Source organism: Portunus trituberculatus, chromosome 34 (assembly GCF_017591435.1).
Source record: "Portunus trituberculatus isolate SZX2019 chromosome 34, ASM1759143v1, whole genome shotgun sequence".
Classification (NCBI taxonomy): Eukaryota; Metazoa; Arthropoda; class Malacostraca; order Decapoda; family Portunidae; genus Portunus; species Portunus trituberculatus.
This window is the reverse complement of record NC_059288.1, coordinates 12,175,968-12,196,052: the sequence shown is the minus strand read 5'-3', so window position 1 is coordinate 12,196,052 and position 20,085 is coordinate 12,175,968. Positions and strand designations below refer to the sequence as shown.

The 20,085-nt window shown below is 38.8% G+C and overlaps 3 protein-coding genes across 10 annotated transcripts in view; 1 reads left to right on the top strand and 2 right to left on the bottom strand.

Moving 5' to 3' along the window:
* LOC123512655 overlaps positions 1–18,642 on the top strand; it is a 46,087-nt gene extending 27,445 nt beyond the window's left edge. For 4 of the 6 annotated variants that reach the window (XM_045269127.1, XM_045269129.1, XM_045269130.1 and 1 more), the window contains 8 exons: positions 498–671; positions 979–1,089; positions 5,547–5,712; positions 6,271–6,412; positions 6,624–7,649; positions 9,525–9,758; positions 10,211–10,341; positions 16,236–16,341. In XM_045269127.1, coding sequence (XP_045125062.1) covers positions 498–671; positions 979–1,089; positions 5,547–5,712; positions 6,271–6,412; positions 6,624–7,649; positions 9,525–9,758; positions 10,211–10,309 — 1,952 coding nt within the window. In that variant the 3' untranslated portion in view covers positions 10,310–10,341; positions 16,236–16,341. Of the gene's footprint in view, positions 1–497; positions 672–978; positions 1,090–5,546; positions 5,713–6,270; positions 6,413–6,623; positions 7,650–9,524; positions 9,759–10,210; positions 10,342–16,235; positions 16,342–17,881; positions 18,037–18,265 lie in introns of those variants that run through there. The other 2 variants (XR_006677154.1, XR_006677155.1) reach the window with 2 other exon arrangements.
* The window catches only part of LOC123512657, a 357,957-nt gene that overhangs the window by 134,246 nt on the left and 203,626 nt on the right, over positions 1–20,085 (bottom strand). The gene's annotated exons all lie outside the window — the stretch shown is intronic.
* On the bottom strand, positions 6,052–18,454 carry LOC123512660 (ras-related C3 botulinum toxin substrate 1-like). 3 transcript variants are annotated; one of them, XM_045269137.1, is made up of 5 exons: positions 18,321–18,454; positions 17,909–18,023; positions 17,349–17,466; positions 16,403–16,563; positions 6,052–6,485 (listed from the first exon to the last, which is right to left on the bottom strand). In XM_045269137.1, the coding sequence occupies exons 1-5, from the start codon at positions 18,434–18,436 to the stop codon at positions 6,474–6,476; spliced, it is 522 nt and encodes a 173-aa protein (XP_045125072.1). In that variant the 5' UTR covers positions 18,437–18,454; the 3' UTR covers positions 6,052–6,473. The 3 variants fall into 3 exon arrangements, with proteins under 3 accessions (XP_045125072.1, XP_045125070.1, XP_045125071.1); XM_045269135.1 differs by lacking the exon at positions 6,052–6,485 and adding an exon at positions 12,421–13,868; XM_045269136.1 differs by lacking the exon at positions 6,052–6,485 and adding an exon at positions 14,306–16,062.

The window sequence follows — 20,085 nt, the reverse complement described above, 5'->3', positions numbered from 1 at the left end:
TCGTAGCGCCATGTTTGGTATGTGACTGACTGTCTGTAGCCATCACTTTGTCTGTCACTCAGCCACAGTCACTCGTGTGCACGGGTCCTCAATACAAAGTCGCACAATGCTGTGGCAGGGAAGAGTGACAGCTTGCCACAGATACTGATGTGCGTGTGACAGCTTCTAAACAATGGAAACTCATGGAGAGCAACATCCTCGCCATGACATGGCTCCACAGAGTTGATTGTGTGCTCCCAGCCTTGGTATAGAATAGGATGACCAGTTCATTCTCTGCCATCATCAACTTGCAAAGTTATTGGAGACTCATTTTAGGCTGGATGAACCTAGGAGTGTATAGTTCCAGAGTAATCAAAGTTATGACCAGGATTTGAATCAAGGACTTCTTGCATTGTAGTCAGACTTGTTACTGATTGAACTACTAAGCTCTTATACATTGTCTAATACAAATTTAACGATGCATTTGTAGTAAAATGTTCCATCCTCTTCACTGGTAGGGAGTGGAAATGTGTGCAATGTGTGTGAGAAGGACTGCAAGACACCACATTACCTGCAGCTGCACATGAGCACCAAACATGAGGTTGCCAAGTTCATGTGTGAGCAGTGCAATCGCTCCTTCAAGTGGAAGCAGAGTTATCGGAAGCACATGGCCATCCACCATGGTGATGGTTGTAAGAAACCCTGCTCTTCATTGAGTGTCTTTGCTGTTTGTACTGTTACATAAGAATATGAGAAAATAAGAAGCTGTAAGAAGCCAATAGCTCTACATGGGGCAGTCCATGCATGAAACATACTAACCTATTTCCACTTCCCTTTTTTATTCATGAATTAATCTAATCTTTGAAAGCTCTATAGTGAATACTCTGTCTATTTCATATATGTACTGGAGAAGCAATTCCTTCCTATCTTTTTTAATTCAACTATTGTGCATGCAATGGCATAGAATGTTTAGGTTTATGAGGAACTTTTGTGTTGCAGATCTAAAGTTCAAGTGCAACTTTTGTCCAAGGTACTTCATGACCACGTCTGAACTGCGGCTCCACCAGGTTGTTCACAGCACTGAGAAAAAGCACCTGTGTGACATCTGTGGTGAGTGATGCCAAGCTCAGTTTCTGAAGGTCAGGACAGATGCTAACAGTTTTACTGAGAAAAATAAAGCTGTAAAAGGAGAGAGACAGATTTTGTATTGCACTTACAAGTAGATATTAAAAAATACAGATAGACCACATATACAGGCAACCCCCGCTTAACGAAGGGGTTACGTTCCCAAAAAAACCTTCGTTAAGCAAAATTTTGTTAAGCGAACTGAATATTATAAGTTAAACCCTGACTTGAACATCCATTGAAAGTAAACAAAGCAAGAGTGCATCACAGTACAGTAAAAGGTTTAATGAAAGTAAAAATTATGAAGTTAAACATTTAGGCAGTTTAATTTAAGTCATTATAATGTACACTAATGTATGTATGTACGTAACTTTATAATGTTGATGATCTTAAATTTATGAAGGGAGGGAGAGTGAAACGGGAAAGACACTAACTGGCAACCTGTGGAATGTAAACAAAGGGCACATCATTGTATCACATACAAAACTTATGTACCACATTTCCACAAGGCTTTCCACTTTATCCATTGTAGAGTCACGAGTTCAGGTGATTCTTTTAGCTTGCAAGGAAGATATGGTCTCACCAGCCTTCTTAATAGAGTCTGCTGACTTGAAAATAGTAGAGACAGTAGATGGAGTCAAAATGGTGGCGAGCAATGCTATTAGTTTTCTTGCCTATCTCTTGTCTGTGAATAATATCCAGCTTCACTTCGAGAGTAAGAGACTTCCTGGTCTTCTTAGCAACACTAGGCGACATTGCAGGGGGTTTTGGTGGTAAGTTGAGCGAGGGAAGACGAGCTGCTGCTGACACTGTTATTGTTTTGAACAGGGGGAGTGAGTGGTGTGCATGTTGTCCACGAGAGGCGCTGGTGTATTCAAAAGCCTGTCAGCTTGCGTGATACGGTGGGGCTTTCAAACTTGGAAAAAATGACCTGGATAAACTTTGTTAAAGCGAGTTTGGTGTTCATTAAGCGAGTAGATGGTAGTAAAATGAAACCTTCGTTGTAGCGAAATTTCGTTTGAACCTTTGTTAAGTGGGGGTTGCCTGTATACATAAAGATTAACACTGCTGATAGGTGTTTCTCAATTTATGCATGTTCAGACTATGCAATTTTGAAAAACACGAGGTAAAAAATTTAGTCATTTTTTCAAATTACGTGGATTGTTTAGAATAACAAGGTGTCAGGTAGATATTGCTGCCTTGTGGGTGAAGCTGCTACCACCAAAACAAGACAGACATGTTTGTCTTGTCCAGCCACTAGTGGCTTTGATTACATTGTGATGGCACAGAAGAGGGTTTGAACATGTGGTGTCCAGATGCAGATAAGAATGGAGGTAAAAAAAACCTAGTGATTTTTTTATATTACACAAATGATTTAGAATAACATGATGTCAAGATGCTTTGCTGGTATGGCAAATTTTGAGAGTTACAAGATTCTGTGAGGTGTTTGTTTTGGCTGCCATATTGTCATCACAGCTGATCGCAGCACAGGAGACCACCTCCAGGACAGCTAATGATGCATGATAAACATGGTGAGGAAGATCAGCATATACAGGCAACCTCCGCTTAACGAAGGGGTTAAGTTCCTAAAAAACACTTCGTTAAGCGAAACTTCGTTAAGCGAACCGATTATAACAAGTTTAACCCCTGATTTGAACTTCCATTGAGAGTAAGCAAAGCGAGAGTGCATCATAGTACAGTAAAAGGTTTAATGAAAATAAAAATTATGAAGTTAAACATTTAGGTAGTTTAATTATTTAAGTCATTATAATGTACACTAATGTATGTATGTACGTAACTTTATAATGTTGATGAGCTTAACTTTATGAAGGGAGGGAGAGTGAAATGGGAAATACACTAACCGGCAACCTGTGGAATGTAAACAAAGTGCGCATCATGGTACCACATACAAAACTTATGTACCACGTTTCCACAAGGCTTTCCATTTTATCCATTGCAGAGTTAGGAGTTCAGGTGGTTCTTTTAGCTTTCAAGGAAGATGCGGTCTCACCAGCCTTCTTAATAGAGTCTGCTGACTTGAAAATAGTAGAGACAGTAGATGGAGTCAAGATGGTGGCAAGCAATGTTATTAGTTTTCTGGCCTCTCTCTTGTCTGTGAATAATACCCAGCTTCACTTTGAGAGTAAGACACTTCCTGGTCTTCTTAGGAATGTTAGGCCACATTGCAGGGCATTTTGGTGGTAAGTTGAACTAGGGAAGATGAGCTGCTGGTGACACTTATGTTTTGACTGAGGAGTGAGTGAGTGGTGTGCATGAGTCAGGCCTTTGTATCAGCAGCGCCTTTGTTGTCCACGAGAGGCTTGATCTTGATCTTTATTCTACAGGTGTCTCAGGATTTCTCCTGAGGCAGGCCTTAGTACCAGCAGCTCCTGGTGTATTCAAAAGTCTGTCAGCTTGCAAGATACAGTGGGGCTTCCAAATTTGGAAAAAATTACCTGGATAAAACTTCGTTAAAGCGAGTTTGGTGTTCGTTAAACGAGCAGATGGTAGTAAAATTAAACCTTCGTTGTAGCGAAATTTCGTTGTGTGAACCTTCGTTAAACGGGGGTTGCCTATACTGTCTTGCTGTCAGCTAGACCCTGTTGCTATAGCAATGACCATTCTTTGTGTATTGCAACTGAAGTGCACAAAAGTGTCTGTTGAGGATGCATGCTGCAGAGACCACAGGGTGCATGCCAAGTCACTCTCTTAGACATAGATGTGGGTTCATGAACGGATTAATCTATTTTACATTGATTCCTATGGGGAGAAATGGTTTTGGTTCATAAATACAGTAATACTCCGCTTAACGAATGTTCGTTTAACGAATATCCGGTTTAACGTACTGTATAATGTTGGCCCAAAAATCTGCATAATGTACAACCACATCCGTTTTAGCGAATTTTTTGGGTTTGAATTTGCAGGGTGAGGGACCGAACGCGGTAGTCACGTTGTAATTGGCTGGCTCCTGGAGCTGGATCCAAGATTCTTTAACAACGTCAGAGCAACCTCTTGCAGCGAAATGGCGTCCATGAACACTTGGAGGGACAATGATAAGGTTGCTTTCAGGTTGCTGGGAACACCACCTCTGGAGGTGGTGTTACTGTCATATATGCATTTATATTCACAAAACAACATTTCTATTAGCTTTTTACAAACCTTGCCCCAAGAAAGAATTGTTTTGTAATGTATAAAGTGAAATCTTACATGGAATACCAAAAAATAAAGCAGAGATGAGATCACCCACAGACGAAGTGGGAGACTTGCGGCGACTCGGCCGCTTCTTCTTCTTCTTGTGACCCTTTTAGCCTGCATATCTTAGTATTCATATACGCTCATGCCACGAGGATAACCTTGACTCCGTGGCACTGAGTGATAGTGAATTATTAATGAAATACCGCGGTATTTCATTAATAATTCACTGTCACTCAGTGCCACGGAGTTGAGGTTATCCTCGTGGCATGAGCGTATATGAATACTAAGATATGATATCCATTATAGCAGGCAATAGAGGAATGGAAACAAATATCATGGGGAAAGACAACATGCAGGCTAAAAGGGTCACAAGAAGAAGAAGAAGCGGCCGAGTCGCCGCAAGTCTCCCGCTTCGTCTGTGGGTGATCTCATCTCTGCTTTGTTTTTTGGTATTCCATGTAAGATGTCACTTAATGTATTACAAAACAATCCTTTCTTGGGGGCAAGGTTTGTAAAAAAGCTAATAGAAATGTTGTTTTGTGAACATAAATGTGAGAATGTGAGAAAATTTGTATGTAGCTCCTCTAATTTCCAATGACTCATGACATCATAAAAGTAGTGGTAAACCGGTGGCCCAATATGCTGCCAAAAGTATATATAATTTTTTTTAACCCATGTGGTATGTTGGGGACCAGCCCAGAACGCATCCTCTCTATTTCCATCATTTCCTATGGGAAAATTACGTTTGCTTAACAAATTTTCGCTCTATGAACAGCTTTGACTCCCCCTATCCTGTTCGATAAGCAGAGTATTACTGATATATATATATATATATATATATATATATATATATATATATATATATATATATATATATATATACACACACACACACAGTAAAACCTTGAATAGACATAGTTAATCATGTTCACTTTATGCAATTTTTACATTATAGAATCCCTTCAGGAACATATCCCTCACATAAATCAAGAAATCCCTGTACAGCAATAACCTGATTATTATGAATTAAATACATCAACAAAATTTAATTTAAGATTTTCAACTTCATATCTACAAATATTTCAGGTTGCCTGAAGTTAATTCTATTTACCTATATATTTGTATATGCTAGGCTGGCTATTCCACATAAGATGGACCTTGCACATTAGAAAAAATTAAGTGATTTGAGTTTCTTATGTTAGGAATAAAGAAGTAACTTGATAGAAATCTTGCATTGGTTCCTGCAGGAAAGGCTTTCAAACACGAGTATACCCGGGACAAGCACACCAAGACTGTTCACCGGGAAGACCGAGAGCACATGTGTCCTCAGTGCGGGACTCTCTTCAAGGCCAAGGCATACCTGGACCAGCACCTAGCACATGTACACACTACCAAGGAGAGGGTGGTGTGCAAGTGAGTCACCTAGTAGCTACTTTCACTCTCTTGTCTGTTCTTTTGTTAAGCTCTTGAAACTCCTTGCTTGCTTCTATATTTCCCTGTGTCTAAGACTTTAATTCTTTTTAAGTGGGAGGTTTTAAGAAATTTTTTCTTTATAATATTTTTTGTTACTCTGGCACCCCCAATAGTCCTTTTTTCAGGTTTTTGTTTCCATTACCATGCCACCTTTTACACAAAAAGTATATGTTCTTCATCTTTTGTCCATGGTGACTTGTTTATTGAAGGTAAAGAAAAATATATCTCTTTTGTCAGTGATAACTTATTGAGTGAGGGGATAAAAATAAAAAGAAAAGCTGTTGATGGAAAAAACTGTCGTAAATATTTTTGACTTTATAGAGCTCCTGCAAGCCAGCTCATTTCTTGTCATGGCTACTCATACTCTCAACAGTAGATTCTTATAAACATTTTTTTTTTTTTTTTTATTGTAATAGTATGGATCCTAATGCCTGTTAGTAGATTCACTCATAGGTGTACAGATTTACAGGACACAGATGCACAGAACATTTTATACAGGTATTGTGGTAATGACTTCAAGACAGATGCCAACTTAAGAAGTCACATCAAGGTGGTGCATAAGCAACGGAGCCCAAAGTACAGCTGTAAGACCTGCCACAAAATGTTCCTGGCACCCAAGGACCTGCTCAGGCACTCCAAGGTGGGTACATCTTGAGACACTTCCCTCGCCATTATAATACTTTGGAAGACTTTGTAGAGGATCACCACAGGTCCTATCAGAAGAAAGAAAAAAAAACATATAAGTCTGAGAATGCTTACAGTATGCATCATGAGGCTTGTGGCATTTTAGGTGATGTTACAGTGTAGGATAATCCTTATTGATTCATATACACAGTTCCAAGTCCTTTCAGGTTCACACTGGAGTGAAGGATTATGTGTGCCCAAGATGTCACCGATGCTTCTCACGCAAGGACAACATGATAGCTCACCTGCGCACCCACACCGTGCCACACCAGGCTCCCAATCCTGTGTTGGAGTCTGAGGTGGTTGTCATGGATGCTGTCATGCCACAGGCTGACCACCAAGCTCCACCACCTCAGGAAGTGCCTCATATTCTAGGTCTTCCGTCCTCAATTGCTCCAGAAATTCCCCCAGTTTCTTCCAGCAACATCATTCTCTCCAGTGTCCCTACCACATCTGGGAACATTGCCCTCTCAGAGTTCAGTCCAGCAAATAACATTGTGCTGTCTGGAGAGTCTTCATCTCAGACCACAGCACTGGCATCCTCTCCAGCATCATCGTGTGTCACCACTATAACAGATACTCCTGTCACACCTCATAGAATCTCCATCTCTGGCTTACCTGTGCCTTCCATGGCAGACATCACCAGTATGCCACCATCATCCACAGGCAGCATTATCTTTTCCACTGTCCCTGTTTCCTCATTCAATGTGAGCAGTGTCTCCTCTTCATCCAGTTCTACAGTTGTGTCTCGTGGAAGTCTGTCAGGCACCTTGGCATGCTCCACCTCAAACAGTATGTCAGGCAGCAGTATATCCTCCTCATCCAGCAATTCAAGTGTTACCAATCCTTTAGCCTCTTCCTCCATCTTAAACCTGAGCCCCAGCAACTCACTAGGTGCCTGCACAACTCACCCAAATCATCAAACATACAGCTTTCATCCTCAGTTAGTTGTTTCCTCACCTAACCAAGTTTCTAATATATCTTCTCTCATCACTGCATCCCCTGTTCCATCAAATGTCATCTCTTTGCCAAAGTCTCACTCCACTTCAGGACCAGTCTTTGTGTCCCAGAGCAGCCACACCCAAGTCATGTGCTCCACACTGCAAGGGGAGCAGGTGGTACTCACTGCTGGCTCACTCGCACCCATCTCAAAGGTGTCCATACAGGATGGCAATTCTCCGCAGTACATGCGGGTGAGGAAAGCTTTTTTTAGTAGTTGTGGGAGGAATAGCAGCATTAGATGATGATAAAAAATAATGTACACTTTTAATATTGCTGCATTGTGTATGTCAAAGACTTAAAGGAAATCAGATGATCTTCCAATACTTTTATCAGTGGAGGAAAGGTCACCATTCATGTACTAATCATCTGGATAGTTTATACTGGCATGTTATTATTTACAATTATTTCTCTCTTTTATCTGTATACAAAGCAACACACTCTTGTCATTCACACTGTTAACCTTGTAGTCTCTTGGGAGGGATCTTAAGGGGAGTGTTCGGTTTAGAATGGTGTGTCATATCTCCAGTAAATAAGCATGAAACACTCTGATTTTTATGTTGTGAAGTATTGGGAACATGTACACCAATATTAGACATTCATCCCCATTCTAGTCCCCAACCCCGCCATGCAATTATAATTGCAACTAAAACTTATGGGTGTTATTCTGGCGTTATTTGCTCCATAAACCTTCATTTTCCTCAGGCAAAGACACGTTATAATATGAAAGGTTTCCATGTCATTAGATTTTTATTTCATCTTTTGTTTTTGTTTTATGAATTTTTTTCAAAATGAGTTTTTTTGTACTTTTTTGACCAAAAAATATTAATACAAAATTACAGGTCACATGTATAAAAAAATAGTGATGTTAATTGAAAGAAGTATTCTTCTCCCTTTTAGTTTTTGTTTCATTGAAATCAAGCTAAAATTGGCTTTGAAATAGATTTTAGAAGGGGAATAACTTATGTTTTGAGATACAGGTCGATAAAGTTTATCGATCGATCTCGATCCCATTATAACACACTAGGAAATTTATTCAGGTTTACTATTATTCTTTTTTATTATCTACAATCTCATAATACAATTAGATGTATTTCTAAGCACATCAGGCTCGTAGTCCCCTCCTGTCAATGATATGTTGGTCGTGAAGAGGCGTTTCTTCCGACGTCCAGCTCTCACTTTTTCTGGTTGTGATGTGTTCTTGAAGTTGCATGTTGTGCAGTGCATAGTTATAGTGTTCTCGTATACATCAGGCTCCAAGCTGTAGTCAAAGGCAGGATCTGGGCATGAAGAACGCAAGGAAAGAAGATTTTTCGGCCTCCTTTTTGTCAGCATGACAAGCTCGTCACTTTCCACATCTTCATTTTCTTTCTCAATATTTTGTAGAAGAGCTTCTCTAATTGTGAGTAATGAGGCCTTTTCTTCTTCATTTCCTTGTCTTTGTTCTATGTGAGATGTGGTGGGCTGTGGTGTGGCAGTGGTGAGGGTGGTGGTGGTGGTGGTGGGTGACTCGAGGATGTGTACCGGAGCATTTGAGGTGTCAGGTTCAACATGCTCTTTTTATTCTTTGAGCTTCCATACTCATATTCCAGGCATCATTCCTCTTAGACACCCATCCATGGTTGGCAGTAGGTGAAAAGTAGAATGCAGTAAATAAATTACATGCTGTTTAGCAGAGTGAAGGGCAGGTAGTGAGAGACTCAGCAACAATCTCTCTCTCTGATAGCTTTCCCCCCTATTGAGTCTCACTGGTACCTTGGTTGATGCCACTCATAGATTTTCAGTGTTGCCGTATTATGTACACCAAAAAAAGTTAATATTTTTGCCTTTTTTTCGTAATTTTTTATGTAAACAAACGCATGTGGTTGAGTACAGGACCTTTAAATGGCATTTAAATGGAAACCAATGTGCATTTCACCATAAAACTTTGTGAAATAATAGCTAACCTACCACATATTTTTCCACAAACAACATTATTTTTCATTTTTTTTTTTATCTCTAAACCGGACGCCCCCTTATAAAACTAGACATCAATTGAATCACTTTCTTATGTTGTCTTTTTATTCCAGCTTGATCCACTCAGTGCCTCAGTATGTCCCACTCCATCAAGCATTAATCCTCTCAGCCCATCTGTATCAAGCAGTGAAAGAAACCCAGGGGGCACTCTGGCAGAGGACATGCCACTCTCTACTGACTCCACTCCTCATGCTTCATCTGTTGACGTTCCAGACTCTGTGGAGTCAAACATCATTCTTCCTACTTCCTCCATTCTTCAAGAAGCTGCCCTCATACTTCCAGAAAAGGTAATATACAGTTTGCACTTATAATTCAGTTTACAGTTTAGAGTGATAGTTATCTTATTGTTCTGTGGAACAAAAAAATAAGTTTGCATACATCAGGCTAATATAGTGTATTAAGGAAGCACAGCATGCCTGTCACTGTCTATGACTAAAGGGATGATATCTGTTATTGATATATAATTGTAATGTTTTTCAATGCCATAGCCTTTCACTGACATATTCACCATTAGAAATCATTGTGCTAAATCTCTTCAGATATCATGAGAAAGGAGATTAAACTTTCCATTGTTTAAGCACTATTGTGGTTAGGTATGACTGTTGAAAAATAATGAAAGGTCTTGGAGTGATTCTTGATTAAGAGAATATGTCAGTAGCAGTGAAAAAGTTGAATCTCTATCCTCTCTCTCCTGTATATCACTTATTCTTGCACCATAGAAATTTGTTTGGTGTTGCAGTCAGGCCTATACACTATCATGGGCGGAGGAGGAAAAATCACCCCCTTGGAGACCCTCACCCTGCATTCTGTTCCTCCTCCATCAAGTCACTCAGACTAACTCCACTGGTGATCAGGACCTGTTGTTATATGGTCAGTGGTTTTGGCAACATTTATATTTTTATATTAGTACTCTCCACCGTCTGATAGTTAAGAGCATGATGCTTGTCTGGGCTGCCCCATGTGGGGTTGCTGGCCTGCTATTTAGATAGATGGGTATGTATAACCCTTGTGTAAGACCATTTGGCAGGCAGTTGGTTAAAGATCTGCTTTCTTCCCATCTTGAGGTTCTGGAACTAAGGTGAATTTAATTATTTTATAGGTAATATTTGCATGTGTGTAAATTTTATTTATACACATTGGTAATATTTGCATGTGTGTGTGAGTGAGTGTTTTTGTGTGTGCGCGAGTGCCTTAACTCAGTGAACCCCATCTTAAGGGAACATTCCTGGAATGTATATTTATACTACATATTTGTAAAAGCAACTTTTAAAATTTTTGATAATGAAGAACTTTTTTCTTATACTGTTTATTTAAAGTCATGTTAGCGGTCCACGATACAAAAATGTTGGGAAAACTTAACACAAGGCATTTTAGTGTAACACTTTGTGCTTGAACATTACACTGCCACAAACAAGAAAGATACAATAACCAAATAAGTACTTTATTGGAACATCAATTTAGACAAAACAGAGCTGGTTTCCTCGGTCATGAAGGATATTAAACGTGGATAATTTAAGTTTACCCTAAATATTAGGGAATAGTGTGTGAAGGTGATTGATGGCGACCTGACCTTCACCTGGGGATTACTGACACCTTCCTTGATGCTATTTGGTGATACTCAGAAATATATGAATTCACAATCTTCAGACCAAGTTAAAACAGCTTAAAGTCTATATGACAGAGTTGTGACGATCATGAACTGCATAAGATGCCAACCAGCACCACACTTGCTCATCAGTAATCAGTTCTTTATGCACTCTTCCAATCAGATGTAGCAATCAATTATGTTATAAAATAATAATAATAATAATAAATGAATAAATTAATAAAGATAAATAAAAATCAATCAATCACAGCTCAAGTAAATTTTGTTCCAGTGGATCTCCCCAAAGAAAAATTATGCATACTATTTTACAGGAACTGTATAATGCTATAATATAGTATGTAGTATGATGCTGTCAGTCACTGTAAAGATCATGAAATATGTGCTTAGTTAAACATTTCCTCTTGTGTGTCTGCTGCTTGATGTTGCTTCCAGTAAAATAAATTGGTAGTCACAGAAAAAAAATAAAGTTATAGTCGTCAAGTGTTTCCAATTCAGTTCTTGTAACTAATTTTATGATAATTTTATAAAGAATTCAGTTATTCATTCCTAATATAAAAATATATTTTTAAAACCCATACGTTATTCATATCAGATTAACCATTCCCTTGAAGTTCTAACTGAGTTTTGTTATGTAAATATACAGGTTAAGTATTATGCTTGTTAGAAAGTATATGATTTGAATTACAAAGATGATATTTCAGCACATCCATGCAAATACATTCATATATCATGGTATTGCTACCTGGTTTACTGTTAAGTACAGTTATAATGTATATAAATGAGCTCATAACTGGGATGGTCCAGCTGCCTTGTAATAAGTGTAGAACAATTGGCTGATATTGTTAATTTTTCTTACCATGTTTGATATATTGTGATGCTGCTCTTGGAAACTCTCTCAAGGGGACAGCTACATCTGGAGTGTTTCCATTACCTCCTGCCCCTGCATCTCACCTCTGCACATTCCTTTCCTGTCAACCTTCCACTCATCATCTCTGAGTTTCCACTACACTACCTCCTGTCCCTGCACCTCCCCTGCACATTCCTATCCTGCCAAATTCCAACTCTATCCCTTTACCTGTACTTCTTATGTCCTGTAGCCAGCCATATTACATATGGACTTTGTCACACACTCACAGCAGCCATCTCTCTCCTCTCTTGCCATGCCATCTAAGGATCAACTATAGCTACTCATAGGCTATTCAACACTTTTTTTAATTTCATCTTTGTTCCTTTTACTTCAATTAATACCAATGCATGCATTCATTCTGGTTTGTTTAATCTATCCCCAGTATTATTTAGTTAACTATTCATAAATACAGTAAAGATGTTATCATCCCTATTCTTATTTATTTATTTATTTAGAGAGAGAGAGAGAGAGAGAGAGAGAGAGAGAGAGAGAGAGAGAGAGAGAGAGAGAGAGAGAGAGACTTTCTTCTGCATATTATATTCTCCAAAATTAACATGTTAGGATATCCCCTTCTACTCCTCCTTTCCCTCTAAGAGTGTTGGTGTGAATGGGGTGTTACATTGTTAATGGAAGATGAGCTGCTTCATGCAGCACTCCACTTCATGTTGTTTGAACTTGAGAGCTTTACTTTTTTTTCCTTTTTGTAAGAAGTGTAATTGTAGGAAGTATTTTTACTTATGATCAATTTGCTTTCATTGGTTAGCAAACATTTTCTTTAGCTGGGTCCCAAAAGAGCAAAAAAGAAAAAACAATCACAAAACTTAAATTAACACTCTGCACTTGTTAGTACTTTTCCACTACTGACTAGACACTTAAAAAACATGAGAAAATTCAATCATTCTGATTATGTGAAATACAGTCTTATCTTGTTTATAATACCCACGAAACTGCTGGTTGTTGAGATTCACACAATTAAATGTTCTAATCTGACATTATAAAATTATAAAAGGACACAGCAAGATGAATTCATCTTTAAAAAAGCCATGTTTTTTTTTTGTTTTTTTGTTTTTTTACTTTTTAGAAAAGTCTTAATAATTCTATAATGTGGATACATAAGAGATGACAGTAACAAAATTCAGTAGACATATAGGTATGACATTAAAAACAATGAAGTCTGACAAGCTTTGGGTACATTAATCTGTTAGGTTAAGATGCAGATGTGCTTGTTTAGTGGATGAATCCTGAGTCTGGTGTGCTTGTGCTCTCTCAAGCTGGGATTGCCAACACACACACACACCACCAGAGAAGCTATCCGCCACACAACACATCACTATTCCCACTGCGCAACAAATAAAATATTAATACATAACACTATGCACACTTATTCTTTGCTACAAAATATCAAATCTATAAACAACAGACCTGCAGTTGCCTGTGGAGCTGCCTAGTGTCACCTACAATTATTTCTAATTCTGTTGTAGACCACAGAAATAAAGCAGAGACCATGAAGCATTGGTTTGTCAGATGTGAAAATTATGTGACAAAAAAACTGTAGACCACACACTGCTCATTTCCTGTTGCTTTACAAAAGTCTCTAGAGGCACATCTTAAAAAGTCCTTAAATCTACATTAAGCTTTACAATGTGCATAACTTCTCTAACCAGAACGGAAAGAAAACATGAAAGTAGTCTTTATTAAGTCTGTTTACTCATATGAGTGTGTAGTAATGTTGCATGAATGTCATGTTGATATGAGTAAATCTAAGTACTTAAGACATATTCATGAAGTGAAAAGCACTGGATGTACAGCCTTAATGCAGCAGGGAGGGAAGAGCTGCCTCATCCTCAGCATGTCACTGTGTTGTATCATTGCAGGCAGATGTAACTATATAAAAAAAAAAAAAAAAAAAAAAAAAAAAAACTTTTTTGTTGAGGCTGGAGCATGAATTAGTTAAGACAAGGAAATGAGAAGGGAAATGGAGCCTTTACTTCATGTTAATGATCTTAATTTAAAATCATTAAATGAGCAAAGGTATGTTGAACTGAAATTTTACAACCTTTGGAGATAGACCAGAGGTTGTCAGAATGGGAGCAAGTGTTCTGAGAGAAAAGAGGAAAAAATATATCTCACTACTGATACACTTAACTGTTTGGTTTATCAAGTTTTAGGTTTATGTTTGATTTAAGTGTGCATCAGTTTTTTTTTTTGTGTTAGTGATACTTGTGCAGTATAATATCTAAATACATTAAAATCACGTATAAAAAAGGTCATATCATTTTACAAACATGACTCGAGTTGATGGAAAGTAACTAGTGCAGATGATGACAACTTAAAACAAAAGTTTATTTACAAGATGAATTTCATAATGTTGCATTCTTAATTTATTAGACTTTTCACTATGCATTTGGTAGTCTTCTGCAAAAGACATCCAAGTACTGAAACAGACCTAGGACCAATTTGTATTGACCAATGAGTGGTAGTGTCCCATGAAATATCTCCCTCACCAACACCACTGCTACCTGCCACCCATACCTTCCCTAACAGAGAGATACCAACTGTAAAGCAACCTGCAATGAATTCCAACAGCTCGGTGTGACATATCTATAAAGACAGTTCATTCACAATTTATCCAATATCAATTCTACCAAGTGAATTCTGTGTGTGTGTGTGTGTGTGTTTCTTGATTAAATGATATCATATGTTATGATTAACTTTATGATTACAAGCCATCGCTGCCAAGTGTCAACAAGTGAGCAATAATTTGTGGCTATCAAACTCCAGTATCCAAAACATTTGCTCTTTGGTAATTGGTATTCACTGAGTGGTGATGGTGACCCTGACCATGAGCATGAGAAAAAACAATGATTTCATACACCTTCATCTCATTAACCCAATGGCAGATACATTGAGGAGAAGAATCAATGGAAGACTACATGAGCTAGGGGAGTGGAGTGAGTTTACCTCAGAAATCAAGCAAAAGGATTTTGACACGAGCTTAATAAAAATGTGCAATATATTATCAAATACAAGTATTCTGGTGATAAAATAAATGCAATTTGACCACACACAATGTAGAGGGAGGACGTGAGCATGATAGGTGAGAGTAGAGCTGGGGAAGGGAGACACAAGGGAAGCCTTGGCTTGGTCTGGCGATCAGGTAAACTTGATCAAACTTTACAAAGAAACACTGAAATTTTTCCACAAACATTGATACTGAATACAAAAATGCTCAGTTTCAGAATAGCTTGGAAATGCCTTTGTTAAAGCTGAGTTGTAAATTGATGTAAACAATCTTGGGAAATTTTCTACATTACTGAAAGTTAAAGCTGTTAATATACTGGTACAAGTAAACAAACATTTAAGGAGTTGAAGACTACAAAAATCCATAAAACCAAAGCTGCTTCTGTGTCCTGTCACTACCACAGGGGGACACTTTCTCTCTAATGAACAGCCCAAATGCTGCCTTCTGAGAGACAAGGACAAACCTTTAAAAAAGTAATTAATGAAAAATAAATTAATTAGATAAAAAACAAAATTAAAAACTGTTCTCTGATGATACCTAAGTGAAAATAGGTTACATACTGGAGAGGAGGGACAATGGAGGGATACAGACATACACACATTCCAACATGTATGAATGCATACATGCATACACAAGCACACAAAAACTGGCTCTATTTACTTAGCTTAAGCTCAACATATTATCATTTTGAAGTTTGCAATTTCCCACTCAGCAACAAATAAAGTTAACAACTAATAACTCCAGCAAAAGATTTCACAAATTAGATAAAAATTTTAAGATAATTTTGGTGGCACAAAGATCCAGGAAACGATATACAATTTTAAAGAAAATATATATGTATATATATTTATATCTGGTCACCAAATCCCTGTGACTCAGTAACATGGGTCAGAGACTAACTTGGTGCTTGCTTGACTATAAGTGGTGAGACAGAGGGAGTGAGACAACTGGGGACAGACAGTAAGAGCACTCGGGAGTTTAGAGAACCGAGCACTTGCGCTGTCTTCTCTTGACTGGCTCGGGCCGAAGCACTGCTCTCACGGCCTCGTCAAATACCTGCACGATGCATCACTTAATTAAGGAACGTCTTGCTAAATCTAAACACTACCTATTTATTCAGTGCATCTGATACAACAAGATGAGAAACAAAGAGTTTTCCATTACATAGATATTACTGGTATTCTTGTCTTGTGTTCTTTACATAATTAATCTTTATATTTTCTAAACAGATATCAAGCTTCCCAGGATGAAAGGTCAAATACTTCACCCTGGATCTTATGACTGCAGACAACACATTTTCTCTTATTCTAATAAAACCTTATTTATAGGAATTAATTCTGTATTACTACATTACCTCACTGTTGAAAGAAATAATAAGGATTCTATGGCGGCTCACCTGTTTGAGTCCTCGTTGTGTTAGTGCAGAGCATTCCATGTACTTCACTGCTCTGATCTTATTGGCTAGCTTCTGGCCAGCCTCCCGCTTCACTGGAGACTGGCCCTGGTCAGAGAGGAGGGCCAGTGTTTCTTTGTCCTCCCGAAGATCCATCTTAGTGCCTGGTGACATGAAAGGATATTAGAAAATCAGGGAAGCTGTAAAAAAGCTGTCAGGCCTACACACGGCAGTCCTTGTGCAAAACATTAAGCCCCATTCACAAACATCACCAATGTATGAGTACTGTATCCACTCAGTGCTTTAGTGTCAGTGTTAAAAATATTACAGTGGTACCTTGCAGTAACAGATTTTGCTAAATAACATACTGGTCAGATATTGGCCAAATGTTTTGGACTGTAATGGCAAATGTTTTCAGGAATTCATGGTTCTGGGTGGCTGAGCAACTGAAGACATGTATGACAAGCCAAAAACCTCACAAAAGAAAAGTGAAAAAAGTGAGTAGAGAAGAGAAATGAGAAAAAATTACACTTATGTTCTGCTGCTGTGGTAAATCCCATACTCCTGCCCTCTCTCTCTCTCAAGAACTTATTCCAAGAAGCACTCGTTCACATTGTAGATTACTGCCTTAGATTGGCTGTGAAGGTGATCATATGGTGAGCTGGCAGCAGGAGTATGGTTCATAGCAACAATGTGTGTGTGTGAGGGCAGATCAAGATTGATTGACGAGTCTAATCAGTGGAAGTTATTGGCAAGGCCACACTACTCTGCACATATATTCAGGATGGAGAGGGACTTTTCTACAAAATTATTTTGGAAATAGTTTTGGAAACACACAAATTTCTATAGAAACAGAAGAAGAGAAAGAAAAAACAAAATTTTTTAGAGAAAAACATTCACTTCCTGATAGATTTGCAAAGTGAACTCTTCAGCCATCAAGCAGACTCACCCACAAGAATAATTGGTGCATCAGGGCAGTGGTGTTTGATCTCTGGATACCATTTAGAGGTGACATTTTCACACGAGGAAGGGCTAACCACACTAAAGCAGATCAGAAACACGTCTGTCTGTAAAAACACACAAGATAATCAGAGAAATACACATCACTAAAAGTCTCTCAATAATATAAGCTGACAAGCTATAAAAAGATGAATATCTATTTTACCTAACTAGCTACCAGGCCAACAATCCCACACAGGATGGCCAAGACAATGCACTACACACTCACACTCTTAGCTCTGACAGCTGCAAGTGGAAAGTAGTAGTAGTTGCATGAACAACTTGATTACAAACCAAGAGCTTAGACATAGCACAACTGGCTGCATAGTAAAACTTCCACATCAAGGCCTGACAGCATACCTTTGCATTGGAACCTGGTGTGCCAGAGATACACTACCTAGCCACCACAAGTAAAGGAAATATTCTGACCACCACCATAAATGTAATAGAATATACTGTATAACTTGCCACCATTCCCAACAGTCTCAGCAAGTGAGCCAAAGTCCTCACCTGTGGGTAGGAGAGTGGCCGCAGCCTGTCATAGTCCTCTTGGCCGGCAGTGTCCCACAAGCCTAAACTGACTGGGATGCTGTCCACTACCATTGGTGCAGAATAATTATCAAACCTGAAACAAACAAGTAAGTTATTAATTTTCATACCAACTCATGTATCTTGTTCACACACTTCTCTGTTCACAGCTGAAAGACAACCATTACTGTTTACACTTAAAAAGACTCCCAGTAATTTACAAATCTGAAATAAACAAATGTGTTATGCATTTCTTTACCCTCACATACCTATACCCTGGTCATACACAGTTGTATCCACACCTGAGATGACCATGACTGCTTAAAATCTAACCACCAGATGGGCAACTGACTTGCAGGAATAGATGGATATGAAACCAAAGGGAAACACTCACACTGTGGGCACGTATTCCTTGGGGAAGGAGTCGGTAGTGTAGGAGATGAGCATGCATGTCTTGCCCACTGTTCCGTCTCCTACCACCACACACTTGATGGGACGGCCAGAAGACATCTTCCCTACATTGGACTGCAGGAGCTGGGGGTCAGTCAACATGGCATGGTAAAATAGTTATCAGGAAAGGCGTCAGTGCACACTGCAAAGTTAGCAGCACATCAAACAGCCTATTCAAGATGGGACACTGGAGGGAGTCAAGAAGTGTAGTGACAGTCTCAAAAGAGATGTCAAAATCATAAAAAATTAATAAATGCCTTGAAACCGCCTTCTTGAAAGAGTTTGTCATACAAAGGCAGATATACAGTAATCGCCCGTGCATCTGGATTATAGCAGCCAAGGCCCTGGCGGATAAGCAAAATATCTGGATACGCGGAATTTCCTCTCCCAACCCCTTATAAATCGAGAAAAAAAACATGTATACAGTATATACAGGTAATTCGATTTACGTGTGTTTGATTTACGCGTTTTAGTTATAAAGCGACTGAAAAAATATTATAATTAAATTAATTTGCGCAATCGTTTTGCTTATACGCGATTTGGCCCAACCGCATTTTCAAACTGAGTGCCATAGTGTTCCGCAGCTGGCTGATAGGTGGGAGCTCTGGGGTCAGATCCAAGAAGTAGGTTGTTATCTATGTTGGTACAGACAACCTCCATAGCAACCTCACATACCAACCTTTGTAAAATAGCATTCACAAAGATTCGTTGCTGTTGGCAGGTGGAGGTTGATAGCCTGCCTAAAAGTGCTCATTGGCTGCCAGAAGCTGGATCCAAGAAACTATAACATCAGAGCAACTTCCTACCGTGAAATGGCATCCATGAATGCTTGGAGGGACGGTAACAAGGTTGCTATCAGGCTGCTGGGAACACCACCTCTCGAGGTGTAATTCACTATCACTCAGTGCCACGGAGTCAAGGTTATCCTCATGGCATAAGATATGATATCCATTATAGCAGGCAATAGAGGAGTGGTAACATAAATATCGTGGTGAAAGCAACACGCAAGCTAAAAGGGTCACAAGAAGAAGAAGAAGCGGCCAAGTCGCCACGAGTCTCCGCCTCGTCTGTGGCTCATCTCATCTCTGCTTTATTTTTTGGTATTCCATGTAAGATTCCACTTTATGCATTACAAAACAATCCTTTCTTGGGGACAAGGTTTGTAAAAAGCTAATAGAAATGTTTTGTGAACATAAATGCATATATAAGACAGTAACACCACCTCGAGAGGTGGTGTTCCCAGCAACCTGAGAGCAACCTCGTTATTGTCCCTCCAAGCGTTCATAGATGCCATTTCGCGGCAGGAGGTTGCTCTGACATTGTTAAAGCTTTTTGGATCCAGCTCCCGCTCTTCTCATGCCTCATTTGCAGTCTGCCAGCACTGAGTACAGACGGAATCTCTTCAATCTGCCTATAATTCACCAAGATGGCCCCAAAACGTCCTTCATCTTCTGCATGTGGGGTTATTTTTGATAAAGTGGTAAAGCTCAGAGGAAGATGGTGACTGACTGTGGTGTGAGTGGTGAAGGCAGTGACACAGTGAGTGTTTTGTTTACATATTCTTTGTTTTGTTGTTTTCTCTTATTATGTTTTGCTTTCTCTTATTATTTCTTGTTTTTTCCTTTACTTTAAATACACTTCTAGTATTTAGAATGGTAAATAATAAAAATATGTTAATTTAGACAAATAAAATAGAGTATTTTGTATGA

What these genes read in the sequence shown, in the direction of transcription:
- LOC123512660 (XM_045269135.1), bottom strand. Translation starts at nt 18,436, where the DNA reads ATGTCTTCTGGCCGTCCCATCAAGTGTGTGGTGGTAGGAGACGGAACA. An exon ending in AAGGAATACGTGCCCACAGT is followed by an intron (nt 18,024 to 18,320) that starts GTGAGTGTTTCC and finishes TGTTTGTTTCAG; the next exon opens with GTTTGATAATTATTCTGCAC. An exon ending in CACAACGAGGACTCAAACAG is followed by an intron (nt 13,869 to 16,402) that starts GTGAGCCGCCAT and finishes TTTTTTATATAG; the next exon opens with TTACATCTGCCTGCAATGAT.